Raw genomic sequence first — 25816 nt, 5'->3', positions numbered from 1 at the left:
CTCTCTCTCTCTCTCTCTCTCTCTCTCTCTCTCTCTCTCTCTCTCTCTCTCTCTCTCTCTCTCTCTCTCTCCTCTCTCTCTCTCTCTCTCTCTCTCTCCCCTCTCTGCAGTTCACTCTCTCCTCTTGCACGGGGCAAAAGCGTTTTGACGGATTAGCTCGTCGGCTAGCGGGTGTCACCCACCAAACAACAACCGGGCACCGTCCGGGCCCCCTGCAAAGAAATGCAAAGTCGTCGCAACCGGTGAAGAACAAGTTCTTGGACCATGCTGTTGCACCATCTAGAAGACATTTCCACTTGGGAAAGGCGAACGTAGAAGCTAGCAAGCTAGCAACTCGTTAATTGGCTTTAAGCTGAAATGGCTCGCGCATGTTTTGCCTGTCACAGCGACAGCTGGCAAAGTTGAAAACGGGGAGAGGCAGTGCAAACTTCATGACAATCTCAAGTCAATATTTTTTTCCAAGTGTGAACTTTCGGAGGACTCGACTGGAACGGAACAGAAAATGAAGAAGCAGTTTAATCGCATGAAGCAGCTCGCCAATCAAACAGTTGGCAGGCAAGTATTGCAACTGTGCGTTATTTACTCCCGTGTATTTTCTGTCATATGATTTTATATGGTGTGCGCATTTTTATATTTCATAACTTTTCCATCATACAGTGAAGTCTTGCTTTGGGGCTGTGAAAGGAATGTCACATGAATGGAGATGATGAGGTTTTTTTTTTGTTTTGTTTTTTGCAGTCGTTCCCAAATTAGTTTAAAGAATAAAAAAAATTCTATTACATTCCAGCATGTAGAAGCAACAGTAAGATAATGAGATTGTAGGTTCAAATCCAGTTATTTTTTAACATTATATGAAGCAATATAATAATTTGAGATGCAATTACAATGCTCATTATTTGTGTAGCTTATCATAAGATAATGACTTTAATATGCTTGAGAAGATAAGACGTAGCACATTCTAAGCATACTTTTCATGATTCTTGACATGCAAATTCAATGTAAAGCAAACTGGAATTAATTCAATTCTTTCTATTCATAGATGCCGTTTAATCGACTGACTTCATTCATAATGTCTGCAGATATTTTTGATCATAAAAACATGTACATTTGCCCTCTTGTACGTTTTTTTTTTTTTTATGAATAGCGTGTGTAGCACCTAAACAAGAACACGCCTATAATGTTCACTAAGTAGCTTTAAAAGCCACTGCGGCTGGTATCCTCATAATATGCTTTCATACGGTAAACCAGTTGTAAATTAAAGCCGAGAGGAACTTGATGGAGAAAGCAGACGCATGCCTGTGTTAGAGAGAATGCATTAACTTTCACGCACGAAGCAAGTCTCCTTCCTCTCCTTTAGGTGTTTTGGATTACAGCAAAACCGAAGGTGGCCTTGGGTTCCTGCGATTGTGCAAAAGGCAGTATGCTATGTCCAGCATGCAACCTCTGAGAGGAAATCTCTCCTTCTGCTGCTTTTGCAAACAGGAAACTGCCTCCCAAAGACAAACCGCCCGCATTCTAGCCAGAGACGCCGAGCTGGCAAGATTGATGCATGGCCAAGCTTACACGTGGTTTATTTCAGATTGGCATCAAAGTCCGGTGAAAGAAAAAAAAAAAAAACATCCGTAATTGTTGACTCGGTTGATCTCGTTTGATTAATCAGCACAATATTGATCGCACAGTCACATTCGAAACCGTTGTATAATCCTTTTTGATGCCTCAGCTTGCTTAGGGTTATGCAATCTGAACTAATTCAGTCGGCGTCGGAAGGGCGACGTCCTCTTGACTCGGTCACAATTGAATAAAGGCAAAATGGGTGTTTTCTTGAGTGTCAAGAGACTCTGCCCTAGGGACTGGAAGGTGTGTCAGATGTTTGTTTGGTTTAGTGACAAGGGAAACGAGACGGCTTTTTGTTCAACCGCAAAAGTTTGCTTTTTATCCAGTTGAAATGGGTGAGATGGGAAAACATTGACATTTTCCATTCCAAAAATTTCATTCTTTAATGGTTAATTTATTCACGTCTATAGCTGTCAATGGGAGTGAACGAGTTTTAAAAAAAAATTCTGCATCGTGACTTTATTTGTTGTTGCGCATCAACAATTAGCGTTGTTTTTAGTCCAGCGCTAGATGGATTGCTCACATTGGAGGAAATAACACGGGCCGAGTCGGTCAATGATTCTCCCGGTTCCTTTCATCCAGGTCCAGTATCCATTACTGTCTGCCTCAAGCTGCCAACTGTTGCAAAGAGAAAGACCCTCCCTGCTTCGTCAGCTCGCTGATCTTCTAACAGAAGCTCTATTGTGTTTCCGGTGGCAGGCTTCTCTTACTCCACTTCCACTTTGATAGGAAATCGCCATGGTTACCGTTCCCGACCGGGGTGATCAGATGGAACACGCTGGGGGTCACCATTTTTTCTCCATGTAGTCAAGACAGTCCACGTTAACGTGGTTCCGTCGCAAATCTTCGCTTGAGAATGCAGGGTTACAGGCTCAGCATGTGTGATGACTACATCAATTAGCATTTCACCCTTTAAATGCCTCGTCTGAAAGCGGAACAAGTAATCCCACACCGTGGCTTCACAATCTCACTTTATGATATTTTTGCAGCGCCCCCCCCCCACACACACACACACACACACTCACATTGAGCTGAAATTTCTATTCATGTACATTATTCCGCAGCTTCAGTCTCTGCACGTCACGATAGATTTTCTTTCCATGCATTGGCTTTCGATTACTTCAGCGCTCGTAACCCCCCCCCCCACCACCACCATCCCCGAGCCTCAGTATTTGTGTTTCTTTCCATGGAACCCCCAAACTATCCTCCCCGTCCGTCTGTGTCAGTCTCGCTGTTTCTGCCTGCTCGCTGCCTCCATTTTTGTAATGGAAAGCAGCTGTTCTGCGCTCTGATGGGGTTACTACAGTTCATCAAGACCACAGCCTCATTCAAAGCTCCCGTTACCTAAATTGCAGACTCGAGATGGTCTACAGGTCAGTCAAACCTGCTTCATCTTGTTCAGCGACAAGAAACATGAGATACAAGATGGCTGACAGTCAAATAAAATCCAATGATTGATTGGAAAGTGAAGAAAATAGTGGCTCTCAAAGTGGGTCAGCATTGGACCGTACTTTCTGAGAACTACCCATATTTCATCATTTATGCATTGCTGCAATCTGCTGAGTCACAGTTGCAATAGTGAAGGTGTTAGCATGAGTTCTTTCTCACTGCGCCCTCTCCCTTTAATTGAATTTAATCTGTCTGACCTCACCGGGCCCGACTATTAGCTGACTAATAATAGGATCAGGTAGGGCACCGCTGTGTTGTTGCTCTCCACTTGTGAGTCATCACATATGAATTGGAGCTGAAACAACTCCCTGTTTGAATCTGTGCCATGTTTTTGCAATTAGTATTTTATTTAACATGTTTTTTTTGTAGCTTTGTGGAATTGGATGTACCAGATGACGTTCCCGAATCGTTTTTATTCATTTTCATCCAACATGGATAGTTTTGCTGTCTCGGTATTGATAGATTCCTTTTTTGTTTTTCTTTCTCATTGGCAGAGCGGAGAAAACAGAAGTTCTCAGTGATGACCTTTTACAGGTAAACCATTAATCTGACTTTGGCTGTGACCACTTGTTACCTCATCCAGGGAAAGGCCGCATCTGCTGCGTGTTACTTTTTTTTTTTTTTTTTTTTAAAGCATTTGACAGAAATCAGTGACAGCGTCCTGTTCACCAAACAAATTCATTCATTAAACACAAATTTCATGCTAAATCATTTTAGTGATGACGTTCACTTGGTCTACACTGCAAAAATTCCACAGGAAATTTTAAGGGAAAAGAAAAATAATGCTTAAAATAAGAAAAATTATATGCCAACAGAATAAAACTATAGAATATAATAAAAATCTTGAAATAAACAAATTTGACAAATCTTGCCTGACAATTACATTTCAAGTAAAAACAACACAGCAAAAATTAATAGATAAATAAATATATTTATAGGTTGAATTTAACAAATGCTATCTTAAGATTTCACTTTTTCCCAATGAACAAAAGAACTGTTGACAGACATTCGCCCAAACACTTCCACAATAACAAAGAAGCCCCGAGCCACGCGGTCAGAGGTCAGCGTGACGTGTAACATCTCCTTGTGCCTGTTAACACCTCTGCTTGAGGAAACAGGTGGGGTTGTGGCAAAAAAATAGTGGCAGCTCAGCAAAGGCATTCCAGCCATGAAGCTTCTTTGTGTGCAACTGGGTGTTGTCGTCCATGCGGGTCAAACACAAGTATGTCGCTTGAACTAAACAAGATTGCAGCAATTGTTATATAAGCCATACATAAGCAAAGATCACATTTTAGGATTGACATGTTTTATAAATAATTTTTCTCTTGTGTTCCTTTGAAATTTGAGCAAGCAACCTCTGCTACACTTTTTCTTTGCCAGCAAATTAGTCTTGACATATAACATCACCCTGAGTGAGTCATTTTATTTTTTTTTACCTTTCTCTTGGAAACTAAAAAACAAATAGAGGCAACAAGACAAGCACCTTCTTTGTTTCTGGGATTCCCTGGCCTGTAGTACGTCATGGGATTGTCCTAAATTGTTTAACTCACCAGAACCGGTGAGACCCACCCTTTTGGAAAATTCTCTTTCCTGTTTTGAAAGGAAGCCATTTCCTAGTGATGCATAAGCAATATTTCCTCCATAAAGGGAATCCCCCCCCCCCCCCCCTTTTTTTTTTTGTTTTGTTTTTTTTGCACCAAGTACGAACCGCACTCAACCCGAGTAGCGCTATATAGATCCCGTGGGTCTGGCGAGTGTGTACTCGAGCCAGCTGTTTGGGGAATGCCGGGGGGGCCGCCACGGGTCACGAGTGACGTAAGAGCGGCGGGAGGCCAAAAGGAGACGGGGCGGCTTATGGAGGCGGATATCTGCTGTGGAATTCTGACTCGGTTCTGTTTTTGGAACACAATTGTCTGGAATTTGCTTGATCCTCCCTTTTTTTTTTTTATTTGTTCCCTCCAGACTCCGGTGTTCTCATGGAACATTGTTTTAAACTCAGCCCGGCTTTCTTCCTTTACTGGTGCCAGTTTTTTTTTTTTTTATGAGATAAAGCAGCCTTTTCCTCATTTCCTCGAGGGAAATGCCGCGCTACATTGTTGACGCAAACCGACCCGCTCGAGCACCTGGCATCACAAGGACCTTCGCTTGGTCTCCGACCAAAATAACTGTGACTCCCATCATTGACCAGCTAATCAATGAGAGTATTATATCGCAAACACAGCCGATCTGTGTCGCCGGGCCGCAGACAGGAGAAAGCCTGTGTAACCCCGACGCCTTTTTTTTTTTTTTTTAGCACGGCCACCGTTGCCATAGGAAACGCTTCCGATGAGCCTTTCAAGATAACATTCCAATGTTGCCCTGTGAGACCGGCCTTATCAATCACGGATGAACTTTGAACTCCCCTCGAGGGAAATCCAATCCACTCAAAGCCATCAAGCAAAATATATATTTTTTTGTTTTATCGAACAGATTGAGCGGCGGATGGAGTTGGTGCGTGTGGTGTCCCACAACACACACAAAAAAATGGTCTCATGTCTACAGGGACACATCGGCGCAGATGCCGAGAAAAGACACGTGAGTGGACTTTTGGTTCTGATCGAACATTAGCACCAGATAGCAAATTGATCCGTTACGGTGTTTTGTTTTTTTCCCCCCACTCACTACAGTCCGTACCACGCCTCTATACAGGAAATGGTCAGGTAAATAAAAAATAAAAATAAAAAAAGTGTCCCATCTTCTTAGCCTGTTTAAAAAAAACAAAAAGAAAAAAAAAAAAAAAACTTTCTTTAGCTCTTTCCATTCACTTTGCATGACTGTTTGGGTGGACGCATACATTTTGGCTGTTTTCAAGGTGCTTGGAAAGAAAACTTCACTTCACCCAGTCGCCTCTTGTGTCCCATTAAACCTCCCGCTCTCTTCTCAGAAAGCTCACTTCCTCTTCCTGACTTTGTGAATGCACCTCTCGATGGAAAGTCTCGATGACATTTCCATCGGTCTCGACCTCACGCTTTTGGAATACGAAGACAAACTGTGGTTGATTTTGAAGTGCTTCGGATTGAGACTAATTTGGTTTTTCTTCCACGCAAACAGAAAAAGCTTCCCCTGACGGCGTTGTCCCAAGCTATGGTGGAAGGTGGAAATCAGTTGGGTGAAGATTCTTTAATAGGGTGAGTTGCTCATGGCTTGATAAATCTTTTCCTCCTGGCTTCCAAAAAGTCACAAGGTTGTCCCCATCTGCACCGACAGGAAGATGATGGAAGTTTGCGGCGACGCCGAGAGTCGTCTGGCGTCCGAATTGATGCAGCACGAGCTGCAGATAGAGAAAGACGTGCTGGATCCTCTCAGCCAGCTTGCCGAGGTCAGAAACTAAACAAGAAGAAAAGAAATTTGAGAAATCGGATTTCTCAAATCAAAAAAAATTCTTGTAGGTGGACATCCCCAATATTCTAAAACAGAGGAAACAGTTGGCCAAGTTAGTGCTGGACTACGATTCCGCCAGAGCGAGGTCAGTCTCGGTTTTAAAATTTTCCTCCTGCTCCGACTCGCTCGTTAACATCGCGGCGTCTCCAAACGCAGATGGTTGCAGGCAACCAAGTCGATAATCTCAGGAACAAACACTCAAGCACTGACAGCCAAGGCGGACCTTCTCAAGGAAGAGGTGGACGAGGCCATGAATAAAATGGAAGTTTGCAAGGTAAACAAAGCATCAGGTGACTTTTAAAAGAAATACCGGCTGTCCTTTTATAGTTTGCGTAGGCCCCCCCCGACGAAACAGTACAGCAGCGAGTGAACATTCCAAGACCTTTTGGGCCTTCCAGTTTGCTGACGCACGCGGATGTCCCAAAATGCCCCATCAGCTTCCGCCCCTGTGTGTCGGCTGTTGAAATCGGTCATTGGTGCGTTTTAGTGTCGCTCCCCCGCAACAACTATGTCATATTTTCTGCTCGGGAAGAGTTGTGTTTCCTTACAGGAGGATTTATGACTCATTGAGCATGTGTTCACTTTTTATTTTTTTTTTTCCTGAATAGGACCAACTTGCCGCAGACATGTATAGTTTCTTCTCAAAGGAAGGAGACTACGCCTGTTATTTCTTAACGGTGAGTTCCGTAAATTGGCTTCCGTGGAAATGTCGTTTTCCTTTTTTGGTTTGTCATCATTTCCTCTTCCCGTAGCTTCTTGAAGCGCAGGCGGAATATCATCGAAAATCTCTCACTTTACTGGAGAGTGTGTTGCCAACCATTCAGGCTCAACAAGGTAGAGCAAACATGTTTTTTTTTTTTTTTTTTTTACACAGAGCTCAATGTGTAAAATTGAGTTGCGCAACACCTGCTACACAAAACAGCCGCACAATAAATCCTGCTGACTTTAGTGCTTCACCTAAACTGTTGACCTCACAAAAACGCTGCCTCGACCAATTCCAGGCCACAGCAGTGTGACAATCAAATCATTTGATGTGTTTTTTTGAATCCAAAAAAGAATCCTGATGGTATCCTCATGAGGAATTTCTCTATTTGGGGTCAGATTCGTGGATTGAGAAGCCCGCCTTTGGCACTGCGCTGGATGAACACCTGAAAAGGAGCGGGAGGGAAATCGCCCTGCCTATAGAGGCCTGCGTAATGATGCTATTAGAGACTGGCATGAAGGAAGAGGTAACGCAAAAAAAAAAAAAAAAAGGTTTTGCTGCCTTAAGTGAAATAAGTGCCGACACAGCTCATTAAAACACACACGGTGTTGTGGACGTGATTAACCGTTCCGCTAACGGAGAGCGAGCTTAAAATAGCTTGTTCATATGTGTGGAAACGCCAATCAACTCGCATGATGATTCATGAAAATTGTCTCATAATTTTGATTTTTTTTTTTATGTGGTCAGGGTCTGTTCAGAATTGCAGCCGGGGCATCCAAGCTAAAAAAGCTCAAGGCAGCGCTGGACTGTTCCACTTCACAACTGGAGGAGTTCTACTCCGACCCCCATGCCGTCGCCGGTACGAGCCAAAGCGGATCTCGTCTTTATCCACGATGGAAATTCTGAAATAATTGTGCAATTTCAGGAGCACTGAAGTCCTACTTAAGAGAACTCCCTGAACCTTTATTAACCCACCAACTTTATGATGAATGGACACAAGCATGCAGGCAAGACAAACATGTGATATTCACTTTTTTTTTTTTCTTTCTCCAAATGATAAGGAAAAAAAAATATCAGTATGCATCTTTTGTGTTTCAGTTTATCAGATTCGGACAAGAGGCTTCAGGCTCTGTGGCTTGTATGCGATAAGCTACCTAAAAACAACAAAACCAACCTGAGGTAAGCCAGCTCTCAATTCCCACAATGCTTCACCAATTGTAAACTTTTATCTGACGTTGTCGTCGGCGTGTAGGTATCTGGTGAAGTTTCTCGCTAAACTGGCTCAGGATAGCGAGGTCAACAAAATGACTCCCAGTAACATCGCCATTGTCCTTGGACCTAATCTGCTCTGGGCTAAAACGGAAGGGTGAGTTTGATGATGAGGGGGGGGAAAAAAAAAATCCGTTAACATTTGAGTTGCGTCATTAAACTGTTCTTGCTTTCAGGAGTTTGGCAGAAATGGCTGCGGCTACATCTGTGCATGTGGTATCCATAATTGAACCCATCATCCAGCATGCTGATTGGTTCTTTCCCGAGGGTAGGTTCAGGTCTTCATTGCGTCTCAGTTAATACTTTCTACGATGAATAAAGCAAGATGACTTTTTTTTTTTTTCAGATGTGGACTTCAATGTGTCTGGCATGTTCTCCATGCCCGTACCCTCATCCAACCACAACAATCATCTGGATTATGACAGTGGCACAATTGAGAGGAAGAGACCGGGCAGTTTGGTGGGCCCGGAATCAGACTCGAGCCGCAAAGACAAGTAAACGGCTTTTTACTTTCCGTTGTTTGTTTAGCTGGCCTTTAAGCACTTTGCTTTGCTAGCTTTGATTTTGCTTGCTGACTGTTGGGGGGGGGGGGGGGGGGGTCGCACACACTAACCTTTCTGCTTTTTAGATTGCTAATCCCTACTCACACACGGTTGGGTTCATTCTGGGTTTATGATGATTCTTCTTCTGGTGGTTTCCTGATCACTGCTGTGGTGTTCTCTGTTTGTCTCCTTCACTTTCTCGCCGCCGTCCCCCCCAGTAGCACCTCTAACAAGTACTCGGACCACACCCTCCGTAGAGGCAGTACCACCTTAGGTAGAAAGCAGCACACCTCACCCGCCTTCCAGCCACCTTTACCCCCTGTGGAGGCTCCAGGGCAGGGACAAGGTGCCGGGCAGGTCCCGCAGCCCTCGGCCGAGCCCCAGCCGGGGGCGGCGGGGCCCGACGGCCATCATAGTTTGGCGCAGGGTCTCGCCGCGCTCGCTGCCGCTCAGCAGCTTCTGGCGCAGAACACGGAGGAGCTGAGGTAAGAGCTGCTTGATTGCTTCTGCTGCTCTCTGGGAGGACAAGGGACTTTTATTTCTCCATCAAACGCCTTCAGTCACTTGCATGAGTGGGATTTCTGTACCGTAAGTTTTGTCTTCTTTTGCCTCCGTCAAGCAACTCAAAGCCGCGAGACTCCACAAGCGCGCCGACCCCCCTGCTCCAACGGAACGGTTCTGGAGCAGGGAGCCAATCCGCCGGCCAGACGGGCACCGGGACAAGTCCGCATATGACGCGTCGAGGTGAGAGCACTCACGAAAGCAGTCATGAGTCAGTCCATCAACCAAAAAAATAAAATGATTTCCACCTTCTCCCACAATCCTCAGTTTTCAAAAAACAGGCTCCCGCTCCCCCCAAGCCGCCAAACCCTCCGCCAGGCCAGCCGTCCACTTCAGTCAACTCATCCCAGCCCTTAAGCCCCCCTCCGAGACCCCTGTCTAGCCACTCCCCGACCTCCACGTCCCCCAACTCTCAGCTGTATAGCACGCCCCGGCGCCACTCCAGTAACCAGCCGCCCATCCAAGCCCCCAGCCATCCTCCCCCGGAGCCGCCGACGCAAGCCAGTTCCCCCACTCAGCTCGCTGGGGATCCTCTCAGCGCGGACCCCTCGCCGCCGGACTCTCCCACCCCTCCGGATACCCCTCCGCCGCCTGCCACCCCCAGCTCAGACGTCACCCCGACTTCCCCGTCGCCCTACCAGACGGGCTCGCTCCCCCGACCGCGGCCCGTCCCTAAACCCCGAAACCGGCCCAGCATGCCCCCGCCTCCGCAGCCCAACCCCACGGCTAGCGAAACCAACGGTATCTGCGCCGCCGCTTACAAGATGATGGGTGAGCCACTTCTCTCGCATCATTTCCCTCCTCCAGCTCGATCGCTAACGGTCACATGTGCGTTTCTAACAGGATAAAGAAGCTCGTGTGAGAGGTTTGTAGTTCAGTAGTTCACCGACATGTACTTTGTGTCACCACGGCCATCCGACACCGTCTTTTCTCGGCGTATCACGTATCGAAAGCTGACACGCAACATCCGTGCGTGCACACGACTCATGACAATGACCCTCTTTTGCAACACATCATGCAGAGTCACATGTCACACCCATCACACTTCTTCATCTCACTTTCTATTTGCTTGTTGTCACCCCAAAGCCAACAGCATCACCTAGTGGTGGAACTCATTTAGGTTCACTTGCATCACTTCACATGCATGAATGGTTAGTTTGGATGAGGAGCACACATCTGGGTGGATTGACACACTTGTCCAATGTATCATGCGTGTTAACTTTTATTCCGGCATATTTTGTTTTTCAGACCCGGCTATGACATTTAAAGGGCTGAGTCGGGCTCTGGTTCCGGAGTTCAACGCCGACCCGCAGCCGGCGCCGGTCTCCTCGCCGCCTCCTTCCAGAGACTGTGACCTGGACAGCGAGAGCACCGTCCTATAAGGGAGGAGGCACACACACACACACACACACACACACACACACACACACTGTTCTGACGATTTTTTTTTTTTGCGGGGATTTGTGTGCTTGGCTTTTCCAAATATTTTACCAAAACATCCATGGGAAAAAGAAAAAAAAAATCCTCCATCTTAGCTCCAGCTAACATTAGAGTTAGTTGGCAAACAAAAGACAATGATATGCTACTTTGGGATTTTTGATGTGTTTATTTTTTAATGAAAAATGGCCTTCGAAACATGAAATGACAAAGGGTGGAACCAAAAATTTAGCGGTGACTGCAGGTTTCCAGTCATCTCAAACTTTTTTCTTTTTTTTTTTCCCCTTTTCATTATTTTGTTTCTCTTGCTCTCTTGTATTTATTTACCTCCAAAGTTTAAACGTATACATTCCCTGTGTCTCGGCACACTTGCTGCAGTCACTACATGTAAATAAAGCCTTAATAGGATGGAAGCATTGGAGATTTACAGAGCATTTATTCGATAGCCATTTTAAGGCATCGTGTACTTTTTTGTTCTCACTAATAAGACAATTCAGTGACGCGCACAGATTTGTCAAACTAGTGCGAGCAAAATAACACAAGAGTACATTGAATAAATGCTCAAACAGCTTTTTTTTTTTTTTTTTGTATTACTGCAGTATTTCCGAGAAGCTGTCTTGGTGTTTCAGGGATGTCATAGGAAGGTGTAGCTACTCCCTAAAACCTGTCGCGATTCTTTCGAGACTGTAAGTAGCGGGGTGTCGCCCTCGCCGAGCCTCAAGCAGTCAGTATTTTTTTTTTTTGCCTTTCTTCAAGAGTGATGAATGTAAGCGGAAGGATTCTTTCTGTAAAAATGCCTCTTTGTCTGAAGCTGATGTTGCACATGAGCACAGGCCACAAACCAATGTTTTAAAAACTCCCCACTGAGCTGAGAACACACTGTTGTTGTGTCACCTCGGTAGTGATGTGCAGGGGGTATTTTTTTATTTTTATCGAATGGATAGGATTGTTCTCTTTAACTCGCTTTCTTGTGTGCAATGCAGAGGTCCAGTTTTTAGGGATTGACACACAAAATGGTACCAATGGAAAAAGTCTTGGATGCTGCAGTTGCCCTGAAAATATGTGATCCCCCCCCCCCCAACCCCCCTGAGACAATCACATGTCCTTATTTTTTCTCTCGGCTCGTGTGACTCAATGCCTTATACGCCACTCCCCCCCTCCCCTACCCACACTGCACATCAAGACCAACAAATGCCATTAAAGTAGAAGTGCTAATGCTGCGTTTTTAAGCTCCATAGTTTTGTATGTTTCTCGTCCGGTCAGCGGAAATGTGGAATAAATTCTGTTATATGAATGCTTGGTTATACACCCTTTCCAAAGAAAATAAAGTATATGAAGAACTCAGGTATGGAAAGGTTCTATCTTTTGTTTATATATATAATAAATAAGACGGAAGAGGCATTGCTTATGAGTGACATATCGTTTTATCAATCAAAAACAGAAAGAAAAAAAAAAAAGCTTTGACTCAAATGTAGGCTTTCAAGCTATCACACAACTTCTACTAAAAACACAAAACAGACAAAAAAGAGGGGGGGGGGGCAACTTGCTCCATAGAATTACAATGTGTTCATTTTTAAAATGGAGGTTATTTGCTATAACCCGCACCAACATGCAACCGATTTAGACCACAAACACGGTTACGATACTTAGCAGCATCTCTGGTTGAGTTTTACAAGAGCTAACAAGCCACTTTGCAATGCTTAAAAAAAAAAAAAAAAACCAGTGACTCTTCATCAACAAAATCAAAACCAGAGCTCAGAGACCCACCCGGGCGATCACGTTGAAAACAATGAGCAGTGCATAGCCAAAACATTGGAATTTACAATTTCAATAATACAAAGAGTACACCGCAGCTACTGGTACACTGTGGATGAGTTATGAGGTCACCATGGTAACCAGAATAGCACTTACAATGGATCATTTACAGGTCCTTTGTTTGTTTAACGCAAGCAGAACTTTTCTATTTGGAAAATCCAGGAGCTATATTATTTCTTCAATAATTTATTTGATTTTTTTTTGTTGACACCTTAACGCGGAAGCTAAACTTTCCTATTTTCAAACTGTCATGTCAACTGCTAATTTCTTAAATCACAAAATATATTTTTTATATTCTTACAATAAATATCTGTCGCTATCTAGGCTATCATCTGTCGTATTATAAATTACATAGGCTGATTTATTTTTAGGACTGTTGGACTGAGCACCTGCAATAACAGCTTTCTTCCACGAGAGGGCACCTCTTGATCTCCTCCATGGATGTTGGGCATTCTTTCTGCAGAAGAAGTGACTCTTGGTTTGTTTGTGGCGTCACCAGTTCCATGTGTGATTTTTGGCACTTTGGTTGTGGGATTCGGACTGCATTGTATCTACCAAACCAGAGGGGATGATAATCTGGGGCTTTTTGGGTTTTCCGGAGTCTGGGTGTCATTGAGGGCCCTCTGGAATGACAAATCAATCATCTCCTGTATTTTGATATCCCAACAAGTGTCTCAATTTAATCACTCACCTCAAATTTTGAAATGAAATCTGCAAAAATGGCAAAAAATGTATCTGTGCTGGTGCTCTTGCAGTCTTCTCCAAAGAAAGAAGCCACTTTGGAGAACTCCTCCATAGCTCTGCTCTGCAGCGACTCCAGAGATTGGATTGCGGGGTGACTGTTCTCCAGAAAGCTCTGCCAGACAACATACAGTATTATTTTCATCTTGACTGAAATATCGTCTTGTGTTTTAGATAACGTACACTCATGACAGAAGCAAAGTGGTCCTCAGAGGTGAGAGGGATTTTCAAACAAGCTGCTCTGATGTCCTGGATGGTGGCGTGAAGGTCGCTCAGCTCTGTGGTCACCAACCTCTGGTTCACTGGAGAAGCAAGAAATGCTTAAAAAGCGACTTAAGAGATAAAAAAAAAAAAAAAAAATGTATCGTACCCTTGGCTGCCAGAGGAACCGTGGTGAGGTCTCTGGAAAAGTTAAGAAGCTCTGGGAAATGCTGGCACAGAGACTTGGCCAAAATGTGGAGGAAAGTCGATTTCCCGTCCACCGTTTTGGTCGTACTGAGCTAGCAGACGCAATAAAACCATTAGACACGATCGATGGGTAATAAGAGACGAAAGATGAGCCGGGCGGTACCTCGGTGAGGAAGTTGATCTTGAAACTGGTTGTCCTGTGACTCTTGGGTTGACCATTGTTGAGGTAGTTCCCCATTGCAAGTACAAACTGTGGGCGGAGCTTAGCAGTGTCAAAGAATGGAAAAACTGAAGAAGAAGTGACGAATGTGTTGAGTGCTGTCACCTCGAGTATTTTGGCCAATTTTTTGCTGGACTTCAGTTCTACTGAAGCCTTGTAGATGTAATCATAGGCCACCTTCATTTCTTCCATCCTCTCCTGCAGGGTGGTCTTGAAGTGGAGACTCCTCAGACGGGTTTTATACTCGGGCACCATCAGCATCTGGAAGAAAGTCCCACTTATCGTATTTCAAATTTGGGTTCTTGTCAGCATTGCGTAGCGGTTACCTGGAAAATAAACTGGTCGGGCTCGCTAAGTTTCGCCGGGTCCTGGTCGAACTGTTCGTACTTTTTGACTTCGTCCTCGTCGGGGGCGTAGAGGAGCAGCTGTTTGATGTGGGGGGGCTCCAGCCTGTCGGTGGTCATGTCCATCAGGACCTGGCGGAGCTCGTCGGGGGAGAGCTTCAGATGGGCGATGAGAATGGCTGTGAGAAAGGAAGGAGGTTGACAGGAAAATTGAGGGTTGGAAGAATGCTGGCTTGCTATGGCGGAAGCCTTGAGGATGTTCTTCAAGCCTTGAGGCGAATGGTAGCAAGATTTCCTCCATCGCCATGGCAACAGTCCTAATGATCACTCACATTATGGAGTGTTAAAAAGACCAGAATAGTCAGCCGAAGCACAGCTAGCGCTAATGCTAATAAAAAAAAAAGAACTTTAACTCACCATGTTTTGTTTACAAAAACAATGAGCACAGAAGAAAGCAACTGTGCCTTCTACTGTCGCCATGGCAACACAGGGCTTCTGTTGGAAACCGTTTTGCAAGAATATCTATTATGAAATCCAGATTTATTTATTTTAAAAAATGATTTCATTTTTATATTTTTTTTTCTAGTTTAAATGAAAATGTATTTGAATAAAAATTAATTTTTAGAAAAATGTTTTTTTATTTGTACTCACATGCATTATAGGCTTTCTTGTGAGACAGGATCTCCACAACATCTTTCTTTTTAAAGTTCTCAGGCAGGAAGGTGGGCTCTGATGGAGACACTGGTAATTAAACAACGGCGTGAGGATGTGCTCTCCAGGCACCGGGATCAATAAAACACACACACACACATTCTGGGATGATAAGTTCATAACACAGTTCTGTCGTGAGACTTTCTTGAGGTCAAAGGTCACTGACTGATGACTACAATTTGTCTTTTTCCACACCAGAACTGTGTTATCACTAAAATTGGTGCCTCATGGAGAATGGAGTGAGTCTCGTCTATGTGATTGATGGGACTGTAAAAATACAAGCAAAACAAGGTCAATAAACACAGATAGTGAAGAAAAAAAAACTAGTGGCACAATTTGGATCACTAGTGCAGTGAAATGTCGATGACAATACACAAAAGTGAAAAGCAACCAGCTTACTGGATCTGCGTTGAGTTCCAAAGTGTTGATCAAGGTCCAAATACTTCACCATGTCTGTCAGCTTGTCATAGTCGGAATCTTCTCCGAGCTGAACAAAAAAAATTATACGTTGTATTCTCCACGCGGGGGAATACTTTTCTCGTTATTTGGCAGAATGCAGACAGAGCCCACCTGACCCCAGATGGTGCCTTCAGAGTTCTCCACCTGTTCCCAGCGCAGCCTCTTCACGCTCATGTGGTTGACGTCCGAGGCTTGACCTGGTTTAGGCAGAGGGGGTGGCTCGCAGGGCGGGGGTAAAGGTGGTGGAGGAGGTGGAGCAGCCTGAAATGAGAATATAAGATGGAGACTTGGTCCACTGGTGATGTTTTGAAGGCTTATTCAGTTACCTGATGGGTGTCCGGTTCTTGTCTGAGGGTATGGCTGGAGAGGGTGGTGTGAGAGTTTGGAGGTTTGTGAAATGAGGCAGGGTCTTGTTTGTGACCTTGCGTCGGGCTGTGATCTTCCAGGGACGGAGGCGTCGGCCCCTGGTAGCTGTGTTGGTGGTGGAGCTGATGGTGCCTGTGCAGGACCAGCTGGCTGGGCCGCAACATCTGAGGGGACGGTTGGGGGGACGGCTGGCAAATGGGTTGGGGTTGGCTGAGCTGCCGGGGGAGGTAGCCGGGCCGGGATGATCGCAGGATTGTGGTGGTGGTGAAGGTGGTGCGGCCGTGGGATAGCGTTTGGAAACGCCGTCCGCTGGCGTCCTCCCTGGCGGGCGGAACCTTGTGGAGGGGAGAGCGGTTGGACAGGAGGGTCCTCAAAGGGGGCGGAGGAGGGGGGATGATGGGGTGATGAGGATGGAAAGGCATCCGACTGCGCGGGACGTGTTCCGGTGAGAAACGGGCGGGTGGGACGGGATCTGTGAACTGGACCGGAGGCGGGAACAAGACCTGGAAGGGTGGGGGAGGCGGGGGGCTCTGCTCAGGGGGAGGGGGGATGTGCTCGGAGCCAGATGAGTAGCAGGGGGATGAAACCTCGTCGCTGCTACTGTGCTCCTCACTGCTGCCACTACTCAGTTGTCGATGCATGAAGCCCATGTCCTGATCTTCTGGGAAGCTCATCTGAGGAAGAAAACCACAATTAGAAAAAAGAAAATGAACATGACTAAACTTTTGACATTTTTCTTTTGTGTTTTTTTCCAGGCTTGCACCTTGCTGTTTGCTCTTCCATCAGTTCTCTATGCAGCAGGTAAAACACATGCACTAAATAAATACAACATATTTATTGATTTTTAATATACCGTGCATGGGAAGCAAATGTTTTTGTGTGAAATGAAATATGTCAATGATTTTTCAGTCCTTATAAGGCAGATCTACTTTAATAAGACTCTACCAACCAATACTTGAATCATATTTTACTTACAGGTACACTTCTTCTTCTGAAACAAGCACCTTGATATATCTGTTCATGTGACACAAGTGTAGTTTTAAATAATAATAGTCATGCATGGTTTATGTAAAAAGAGAATCATTATTTCTCACTTCCTCATAGTCGTTCTCGCCAGGCACGTAGTCGTTGGCCAAAGTGACCTGGTGGCCAAGCTGCTCGCTGAGGGCATCGAGGAACTTGTCGGTGTCTCGGCTTCGGGGCGGGCGAGAAAAGGTGAAGAGCTTTTTGCGGCGGCCCAACGTGCCGGGGCTGTGTTGGGGTGAAGTCGGGGGGCTCTCTAAGCTGACGTAAGGGTTGGAGTCCACGCTGCTTTGATGCTGCATCCCGTAGACGCTGGTAGGAAGGGGCTCCTTCCAGGTGAGGGATAAACCCGATTTACGATTACCTGGAAGGTAACAATAACTAGTTATGGAATCAGAGACTACTGTTCAAATTTTTCAAAAAGATAAATGGTAATAAAAATCTCTATTTTTTTTTAAACGTGAAGACAATTTGCAATTTTAATATTGACACAGAGTCAATGCACAATTTGTCTTCACGGGCCAAATATAATCACACTGCGGGCCAAGTTTGGCCCGCAAGCCAGAGTTTACCACCCCTGCAACAACTCCAAAAACAAATAACTAAGAAATATTGGGCCACGATGGTCGCATGAGTGTTTCGGTTATGTAACCGTGACATCATTACCATCCCGGCCCGACCGAATTAGAAGCAAACGCCGTCTAGATGGAGCGTGTGGGTGTTTGGAGTACCTGCGAGAGGGGGGAGAGTGAGGGGGGAGAGAGAGCGGCCGTAAGCCTCGGTCTGTCCCGGCCCCTCGGACTCCGCCGGGGTGCCCCCGTGCAATGGGGACACGCTCTTCCCTGCGTACACATTCTCCAGCTCTGTGTACACGCCTGACATCTATGAATGGAGGCATGATTAACACACACAAAAAGGGGCGGGGACTCCGACTTTGAAGGTCGTAGCAGACTTTCAAATCTGAGAGTAGCAAGCTTAGCTAATGCCAATGCGGGCAGGCATGATACCTACGTGACTGAGGTCAGGAGACTCAGGGAAGGAGGTTCCATCTCCTGACTGCCTCTCTTCTTGACTGCCACATTCATCCACATGAATTCCTGAAGCACAATAAAGCATGAGGAGCGACATCCTCTAAAGCATCCTTCCCCAGCTGAGAAGGATGAAGCATAGCGTGGAAGAGCGAAAAGCCATGCAAGGCCTTTTTTTTTTTTTAATAGCAACTGGCAAGGCTAAGTGGTGTGCGAAAAAATGAAAATTGCAAGGTCAGAAAATGTTGACAGCTTTCTTTGTGGCATACCCATTCCCAGGTGCGTTCCGATAATACAGTCATCAGAACTTCTTTCTCGCACGCCGCCGCGATACGACGTGCCAGATATTCTCACGGAACTACTCCTCCGATGGTGCTCCGAACTGGCGTCGGGATCTAAAACGGCTGCAAAACAAAAATATAACCTTCATGTCAAAAATATGATAACAGTTTCCCCCCCCCCCCCCCCCCCCCCATTCAAATAATTCAAACGCTTCAACTCACCACTGCTTTTAAAACCCAGAAAACGTGACAGCTTGCTTTGACAACGTTCCTGCTCATCATAAGTCAGCAATTGATAAATAAATTGCCAAATCAGCTGCTTAGCCGGCGTGTCCAATACTGGAAACACATCGACGATAAGCGTGTCCAAATTCCTGCCCGCCCCCCCAAAAAAAAAAAATCATACAGTTACCAAGGCAACAGCAAATTTTCTTTGCTCAAGAATTTAAACTGACCTGTGCTGGAAAAAAGTCTCCAGTGCTTTACAGACAGTGTAACGCTCCTGGATTGTCAACAAATGCTCCAACTGCTGACTAAATGTCCTCCCGTGGACTTTAATGCTGGGTGGAAGGATCTCCGCCACCCATTGGAGGGAGCTCAGGATAGGAGATCTGAGGAACAGGTTTTTTTTTACACACTCATACTTCACGTAATCAATAATCTGTAACTCACCTTGAGCGCGGCAAAGTATTGGAAGACAGACTGTGAATTTCCTCCGGGTCTGTCGGGTCTGAGGAGTAATCAGACGGACCATCTTCTATAACCAGGGTGGGCATGGCACCGCTGCCCTGCAGCATTGACACCACCTTTTCATGGGAACAGTTCCTACGCAGGCGGCCGAAACAAATAAAATTCTTTGAGTCATAGCACAGACGATGACTCCTACAGTTTTTTTTTTTTGTACACTATGTTCATCCAAATATTAGACCTGGTGTGATTAAATAGGTGTTCCTAATATTAAGCTCTTCTTTATTCTCACTCCCACCCGTGCCATAGGTCGAGAAGTTGTAAAGTACGCAGAAGAACTATGACGCCTCCCACAAGGAAAGTTATGCTTATATAAACAGTTGCAGCAGCAAAGAAAAAAAAGCTAGATGTGCTCATCTCGCTGCATTGTGAAGTTTTGATTTATAGCTGACACTGGCAGCATATTCAATCTCAATGCAGCTACGGTGATAGAATGAGTTCGAGAGTTTGACAGTAACCCAAAAAAAAAAGAAAAAAGACTCTGTGATGGATTATCTAACGCAGCAGCAATGGGCAATACATAAAATTTGCAGTAAGGGAAACTTGCATTAGAATACCGCTGCTGTTATTAATATGAAGAATAGAAAACCAGCTGACCTCATGTCCAGTCCGTTGAGAAAGAGGATGCGGTTGCCCGGTTTTAGTCCACATTCTTCAGCAGGACTATCTGATAAAGACAAAAAAAACAAAAAAAAAACGGACTTGTAATCCATTAAAATGACCACGTAAATATTTTAGCATTGACTTTCTAGGCAATGGCGACTTATTAGAATCCGTCTGTCTGTGTCTGACACTCGACAAACAATCTGATGTCCATGTGACATTTTGTTACGGAACAACGTTGTCACGGGAAATGAAATATGAGTGTCCATCGGGTGTCATAGTGTGAAAGATGAGATTCTGCGATCACGATGAGAGTCACGCCTGCCACCTCCATCATCGTCGGTCCATAAGGCCCACTGAGTCAACGTGTTCACCAGTACATGATGGTGGGAGATAGTGGTGGGTGGGAGCTGTGCCGTCATCATCAAACACACGCAGGCGAACAAACCTACGCTCACATGTCCAGACAGAAGAATTGAAATTTTTGGGTTTGTTCACTGGCACAGCTAGGATTTTTTTTCCTGGGGGGAGGGTCAGTGCCCCTACAGCCCCCCCCTCCCTCTAGTGTTGGTTGTCTGTTGCTTTTTTAATCTTAATTATCTCAATTCCATGGTGAATAGAATAGTTTGAGTTCAGCAAAAATGTTGTTGTCATGGTGCTTTTTATCTTTTCTTATTTCAACTCCGAGTCGAATCATCTTCCTGCTGCATTCATTATTAACAAAAGATGGCCTTCAAGCCCGGGAACTGACAAACCGCCACACACACACATACACACACACACACACACACACACTGGGCTGAAAATTGGATTCAAAGATAGAATCACACCTGCAATGACTGAATCGATGCAGACTGGAGCGTGACCTCGCAACGTGAAGCCAAAAGTCTTTTTGCCTCTGTAGATACGGATGAGCCTGTAGAAAAAAAGTGTGTTGTGAAATTCAGAATATAGGATAAGTGCAGTTTTGCTTTTTTTTTTTTTTTTTGGGAAGATCTATTGTTGTTTCCTCTAGTGGAGACCAACATAAGGGAATAAATATATACAGGATATACGGTCTAGCGGGAACAGGGAGGTTGCCATGGAGATGAATCAAGGCAAGCTTCTTTGAGAAGTAAACAGGGACGAGAGGCTAAAAAAAATGTTCTTTATAGGTTGGCAGCTCTTACATAAGTACATGCAGATGGGTGGGAGGGGGGTTCCACGATGTAAAAGCTCACCAAAAGATTGCTAGAAGCCATTTTGATTCCCCAAGTGATCTTATAGAAAGCAGCTCGTCACACTCATGTCATGAACCCCCCCCCCCCCCCCCCCCTCGACTATTACGTAACATAACTCTAAGGGACTCAATGGCTTTTTGAAACCCTTTAAAAGTACATCTGGCACTGCTTACTGCCAAAATTCCATTGCACACAAGTATTTAGTCATTTTGATCCCATCTATATTTAGAACAATGGGAAAAAAATAAAAATAAACATGCCACAGTCACATGTCGTGTCATTGATAGGCCACAGTGTGTACAATATGAGTTGATACTTCATGCATCCTAGGGGGGGCGCTATTCATGGAAATTGAAACAAGTGAAAGAAGAAGTACACCAATACTAAACATGCATCTTCAGTTTATTTCCATGATGTGAGCTTGAGCTTACCTCTGATTAGGTCCGATCGGGGGATGTGTCTGTACTCCGGAGACCGACTTCCTGTGGCTTCTGTCTCGTTCCCCCTCGCCCTTCCCACCGGGCTCCCCTCCGTCCCGGGGCACGGAACTGGCCCGTTTGGTTCCGCGGTGACGGTCCGATTGGTCCTCGCTCCGGCTGCGACGGATTCTTCCTTGCGGTTCGCTGATGCTCTTACTACGGCACAGCCTGTTGATTACGTTCTGAGAGACGGATTCGTCGAAGCGCTGCCGGTGCTTCTTGGGAATGAAGATTCTGGCCAACATGGCAACATGTGAAGAAAACACGAAGGGGAGCAGAGTTGAAGATCTTAGTCTAACTTCATCCACAATAAATTAATTGAGAAACCACGTCGTCCCTCGATGTTTACATCCGATCTAATCTTTCGAGGCCTCCGGTTTAGGAAGCAAAAAATGGATGCGAGTTGAAGGAGAAGTCAAAGAGATTGAGTCTGGCTAGTGTGACTGCAGCAGCCTGAATAGAGCAAGAGAAAAAGGTGTGGGAGTGTATGAGCATGGGATTCCTCTGCCTCTTTTTCACTCTCTCTCTCCATCTACAGCATCTCCCACACTTCCGCCCATTCGTCACCGTAGCGTAAATCCAAAGCGGCAAGCTGTCATCATCTTGTTGACCCAAACGACCTCGCCGCTTTTACTAATTGAACAAAATTGCTCAGTGCCCACCTATGTTGTTGTTTTTTTTTTTTTTTTGCCGTAGACCATTTAAATTGTGCTCTGTTCATTTTACGCAAATTACAGCGACAATAGGCAATTGTAGTCATTGTCCATCCGTCCATTTATTGCCATTTCTTTTTTTTTTTTTTTTTTCAAAAACACTGCTAATGTGTGTGTTGACGCTAAGACCAGCAGCTACAAAAACAGAACCATGGGATTTAAATGAATGTTCTGCAGCAGCCATGTAGGTGTCGACACCCACGCAGCCCCTTGCTGTTTTGTATCTGTCGCTTGTGTCATCTATTTGTACCATGAAGCTATGTCTCTCATGTGTATTTAGATTTGTTTTTTTTCAAACCCAAGCTGTTATTCCCACATGTTAAAACAACCATCTCATCAAAAAAAAAAAACGTTTGCAGCTTCTAGTCATGGAAACTAAATGAGTGTCCCGATTTGACCTCGATTATAAGGCGGAGACAATTTATAATTGTCTGATAGAAGCTTGGAGGGGAGGGAGTAGGGAAGCAGGGGTGTTTTTCTCCAAAGGGAAGAATGACGAGCAGAAAACTACAAAGAACAGACCTCGTTTCTTTTTAAGTGGAGGCCCACAGATGTGACTCACAGGGAGGCAAATGAAGCTAAACTGTAAATGTGATACTTCTCTGGTGCAAAAAAAGAAGACAGAATCAAAAAAAAAAAAAAATTGTAATAAGTGTTTCTTGGATGACAAAATTCAGGAAATAATTGATCAAAAATCTGAAAACTCACACTAAGGGAAATGAAACCACACAATATTATGAGTATTATAATTATTATTATTATTGTGTCTCCCGTGTTGCTAAAAAAATGTTATATCAGGTCTACATCATTAAAAACAATCACGTTTTAATCTTTGATTGAATTTGTTTGGTTTTCGTCACAGTTTGCAATGGCGCTATCCGTGGTGCTGAAGTTCCAGCAAACGGTTATCTACGCCTTTTCTACCTTGTTTTGGTCAATATTTATTTAGCATTTGTCTACATTGGTATATCTAATTTCCAGATTACATTTTATTGAAGTCTTAAACCACTCAAATGAGATCAATTAAAAAAAATAGAAGCCACAGACAATAACTGTAATAATGATGAATGGTAATTATACAGCACTCATTGCTGAATATCAATAAAAACTCAGATGTAATACAGTTCATCCAAAACATAAATATAGGCACTAGGAAGATAAAAAAAAAATGTACTCACCCAAGGCAATTCATCATTTCAACGCACATCCATGGTTCCAAACAAATACCAAAACACAAGCAGAACCGTCGACTAGTCAACACAGTATCGCTCACACCTCAGACTGGAATCAACGCGATAAAAAGTATTGGGTAGGATCATGCAGGAGTCCTCCACCACTGAGTGTCAGGTGGGGATGGACCGCAGAGAGGAGGCGGGGGGGCTTGGAGCGAGAGGAAAATACAATAGAGAAGACAAATATCCCCTTGGTGAGAGAGTTGTGGAAAGGCAAATTTATGTTATGCCCTTCATTAGCACAAATAAAGCCTTATAAATGGCTATGCCGCTGAATTATTCACGAGTGAGAAAAGGTAGAGTCAGACTTCAAATGTCACCATTGTGACGCAATTGGAGAGGAAAAAAAAAAATTCATGTTGGAAAGCCTTCTTACAGTTCCCTGTAGTAGTTGTGGGTAAGCAGCCAGAGTAGTACGAGAATAATTGGCCGCTTTTATTGGCTAGGAAGTGCAAGCTGTTCAAAAAAAATAAATAAGACTGCAGTCTCTATTGGCCAGCAGACAAAACAGGTAATTCTGGCTGCCTGGAATGGATTTTTTTGGGAGTGATTTATGGGTATCCTAAAATACCAGATGGTACTAACAATCAACTGATGCTGATTGGTTGGACGGCCAGTCAATTATATCCATTATGAGCCAATCAGATTGCAAGTATGATAGGAATGAAACAAAGAGGGGGTCACTCTGGATTTAACAGATGGAACCAACCTAAATCCAAAGTGTGGCTAATCCAATCCTAAGCAATAACAAGTGGCTGAAGTGATTTGTCTGGATTTGGTTAGACACAATCATGGGTGGAAACTTCTCACCTGATACTGGAGATGAGCTGACGTTGGTCATCAGTGATGAGGATTTCGGGCAAGACGGAGGCCAACCAGTCGACATTTTTCTCCGCTGCGTATTGCTTCAACACGCTGAAAAGTTTCTCCTTCACATTTGGGTCGTCGCTTAAAAGCCGCTCAACCTGCCGATGATGAAATCACCATCCGATTGAGTGCCATTCTAGTACGAGTGGAAATATTCCAGCATGTCTGCTTACCTTCCTGTTGAACTCCAGAGCTTTGTGTTTACGGTCCACTTTTGCATTTTCCCCTCCTATCTGACTTTCCTCCACGCCGATGCTGGCTTTTCGCTTCGCACCGAGGCCAAGCACGCCCAAACGCAACGTCCTCCCCTGGGTGGACTTGATGAGCGCCGCAGCCATCTCGTGCTGCCTGACGGGGATACCGTTGACCTCCATGACGCAGTCGCCTGCCCTCAAACCGGCACGGCCGGCCGGGGAGAAGGGGGAGCAGTCCTCCACCAGCAGGGGGTGATCTCCTACTATGGTGAAACCGTAGCGACCGTCAGCGCCTGGTATGATGTCCATCTGTAAATAAAGAATACTGTAAAAAAATTTATTAAAAAAATAGATGAATGAATTAAATGTCAAACCTGCTGTATGCGAGACACGACTCCAATGCTGGGAGGGATGTTCTTCTGAGTTTGGGCGATGGCAACGACAGCTTGCGGCCCCAGCGTCGACACATCGTGGCCTTCAATTTCCAACACTTGGTCTCCGGCTTGAAGGCCAGCCAACTGGGCACTGCTTCCTTCTTCTACGGACAGGATGTAGCTTGGTCCATTACCGCCAACCCGGAATCCAAATTCCTCAGGCCAGCCCTGGTTGGATGTCGGCATGCTGAGGACTGAAGGTGGACGATGTTGTTAGCTAATATCAATGGAAAGAGAAGAGCTCCTCAAAGTGTAACGTTCAAATGAACTGACACGACTGCAATCTCTACTCCCTCCTACTATCACCTCTAATTATACTGCAAAGTGGATTTCTCCACCTTGGACCACCAGAGGTCCATGACCTGGTTCACAGACTACATGAGAGCCAATTAAATCGAGTCTTTGCAGAGATAGAGAACTTCAAAACCCCTGCAGGCAAATTCCCACTATCAACGTTCCCATCAGCACACAACAGAGACGTACATGAAATCATTAAATCAGAACATAAATGCACAAAATTGGGATTCATAATAAAACACAGCAAAAACACTCACAGAAATCTTTGGATTGACTCCGTTTGGGCTGACGCAATGAAGATCTGCCTTTTTTGTTTTGCAAAAACTTCTTCATCTTCAGCGTTTAATTGTAGATCCAGTTTGTCTTCCCAAATAATCAACCTGATCACCCCTTGACCCAAAGCCCCATAAATAGAATGACAACGTCCATGAAAAGCGAGTCCAGCTTCTCGGTGTGTTTGTGAAGGAGTTAGTCCTCCGTCTCATCCCGGGCCCAAGATGCTCGCCGTGTTAATCAGAAAACTGGGACGCTTGCACCCGCGCACTTCACTTAATAATTCACTCTCCAAAAAGGGCCTCATTTTTCTATAAATACACCCATGTGTCTTTTTCCGCCTCCTCTTCTTTTGGCTAGGTGGCT

General features: G+C 44.8%; 2 protein-coding genes across 9 annotated transcripts; one reads left to right on the top strand and one right to left on the bottom strand.

Annotated features, from left to right (window-relative positions):
- Positions 1-86: 86 nt before the first annotated feature.
- arhgap17a (Rho GTPase activating protein 17a) lies at positions 87-15820 on the top strand. 5 transcript variants are annotated; one of them, XM_085903601.1, is made up of 22 exons: positions 87-555; positions 3558-3597; positions 5533-5637; positions 5730-5762; positions 6154-6230; positions 6310-6421; positions 6492-6568; positions 6640-6757; positions 7092-7160; positions 7236-7317; positions 7585-7712; positions 7934-8045; positions 8112-8193; positions 8285-8365; positions 8439-8552; positions 8632-8723; positions 8802-8949; positions 9216-9482; positions 9617-9741; positions 9826-10329; positions 10402-10423; positions 10807-10948. In XM_085903601.1, exons 1-21 carry the CDS (start codon positions 503-505, stop codon positions 10404-10406), a joined length of 2424 nt encoding a protein of 807 aa, XP_085759727.1. In that variant the 5' UTR covers positions 87-502; the 3' UTR covers positions 10407-10423; positions 10807-10948. The 5 variants fall into 5 exon arrangements, with proteins under 5 accessions (XP_085759727.1, XP_085759726.1, XP_085759724.1 ...); XM_085903600.1 differs by lacking the exon at positions 10402-10423 and having other exon boundaries at positions 9255-9482; positions 10807-15820; XM_085903598.1 differs by lacking the exon at positions 10402-10423 and having other exon boundaries at positions 10807-15820.
- Positions 12459-25510, bottom strand: grid2ipb (glutamate receptor, ionotropic, delta 2 (Grid2) interacting protein, b). Of its 4 annotated transcripts, XM_085903594.1 has the most exons (26): positions 25435-25510; positions 24821-25074; positions 24426-24755; positions 24196-24350; positions 21393-21674; positions 20572-20657; positions 19736-19805; positions 19064-19216; positions 18847-19002; positions 18614-18765; positions 18380-18514; positions 18094-18179; positions 17814-17964; positions 17154-17446; positions 17035-17073; positions 16020-16733; positions 15805-15954; positions 15634-15721; positions 15175-15264; positions 14506-14702; positions 14285-14440; positions 14123-14209; positions 13922-14051; positions 13735-13853; positions 13502-13666; positions 12459-13433 (listed from the first exon to the last, which is right to left on the bottom strand). In XM_085903594.1, the coding sequence occupies exons 1-26, from the start codon at positions 25508-25510 to the stop codon at positions 13362-13364; spliced, it is 4386 nt and encodes a 1461-aa protein (XP_085759720.1). In that variant the 3' UTR covers positions 12459-13361. The 4 variants fall into 4 exon arrangements, with proteins under 4 accessions (XP_085759720.1, XP_085759721.1, XP_085759722.1 ...); XM_085903595.1 differs by lacking the exon at positions 17035-17073; XM_085903596.1 differs by lacking the exons at positions 17035-17073; positions 25435-25510 and having other exon boundaries at positions 17154-17482.
- Between the last annotated feature and the right edge of the window lie 306 nt (positions 25511-25816).

The sequence above is a fragment of the Syngnathus leptorhynchus genome, chromosome 22 (assembly GCF_054491065.1).
Source record: "Syngnathus leptorhynchus isolate UIUO chromosome 22, UIUO_Slep, whole genome shotgun sequence".
In the NCBI taxonomy this organism is placed as follows: Eukaryota; Metazoa; Chordata; class Actinopteri; order Syngnathiformes; family Syngnathidae; genus Syngnathus; species Syngnathus leptorhynchus.
This window is presented reverse-complemented; position numbering and strand designations above follow the sequence as displayed.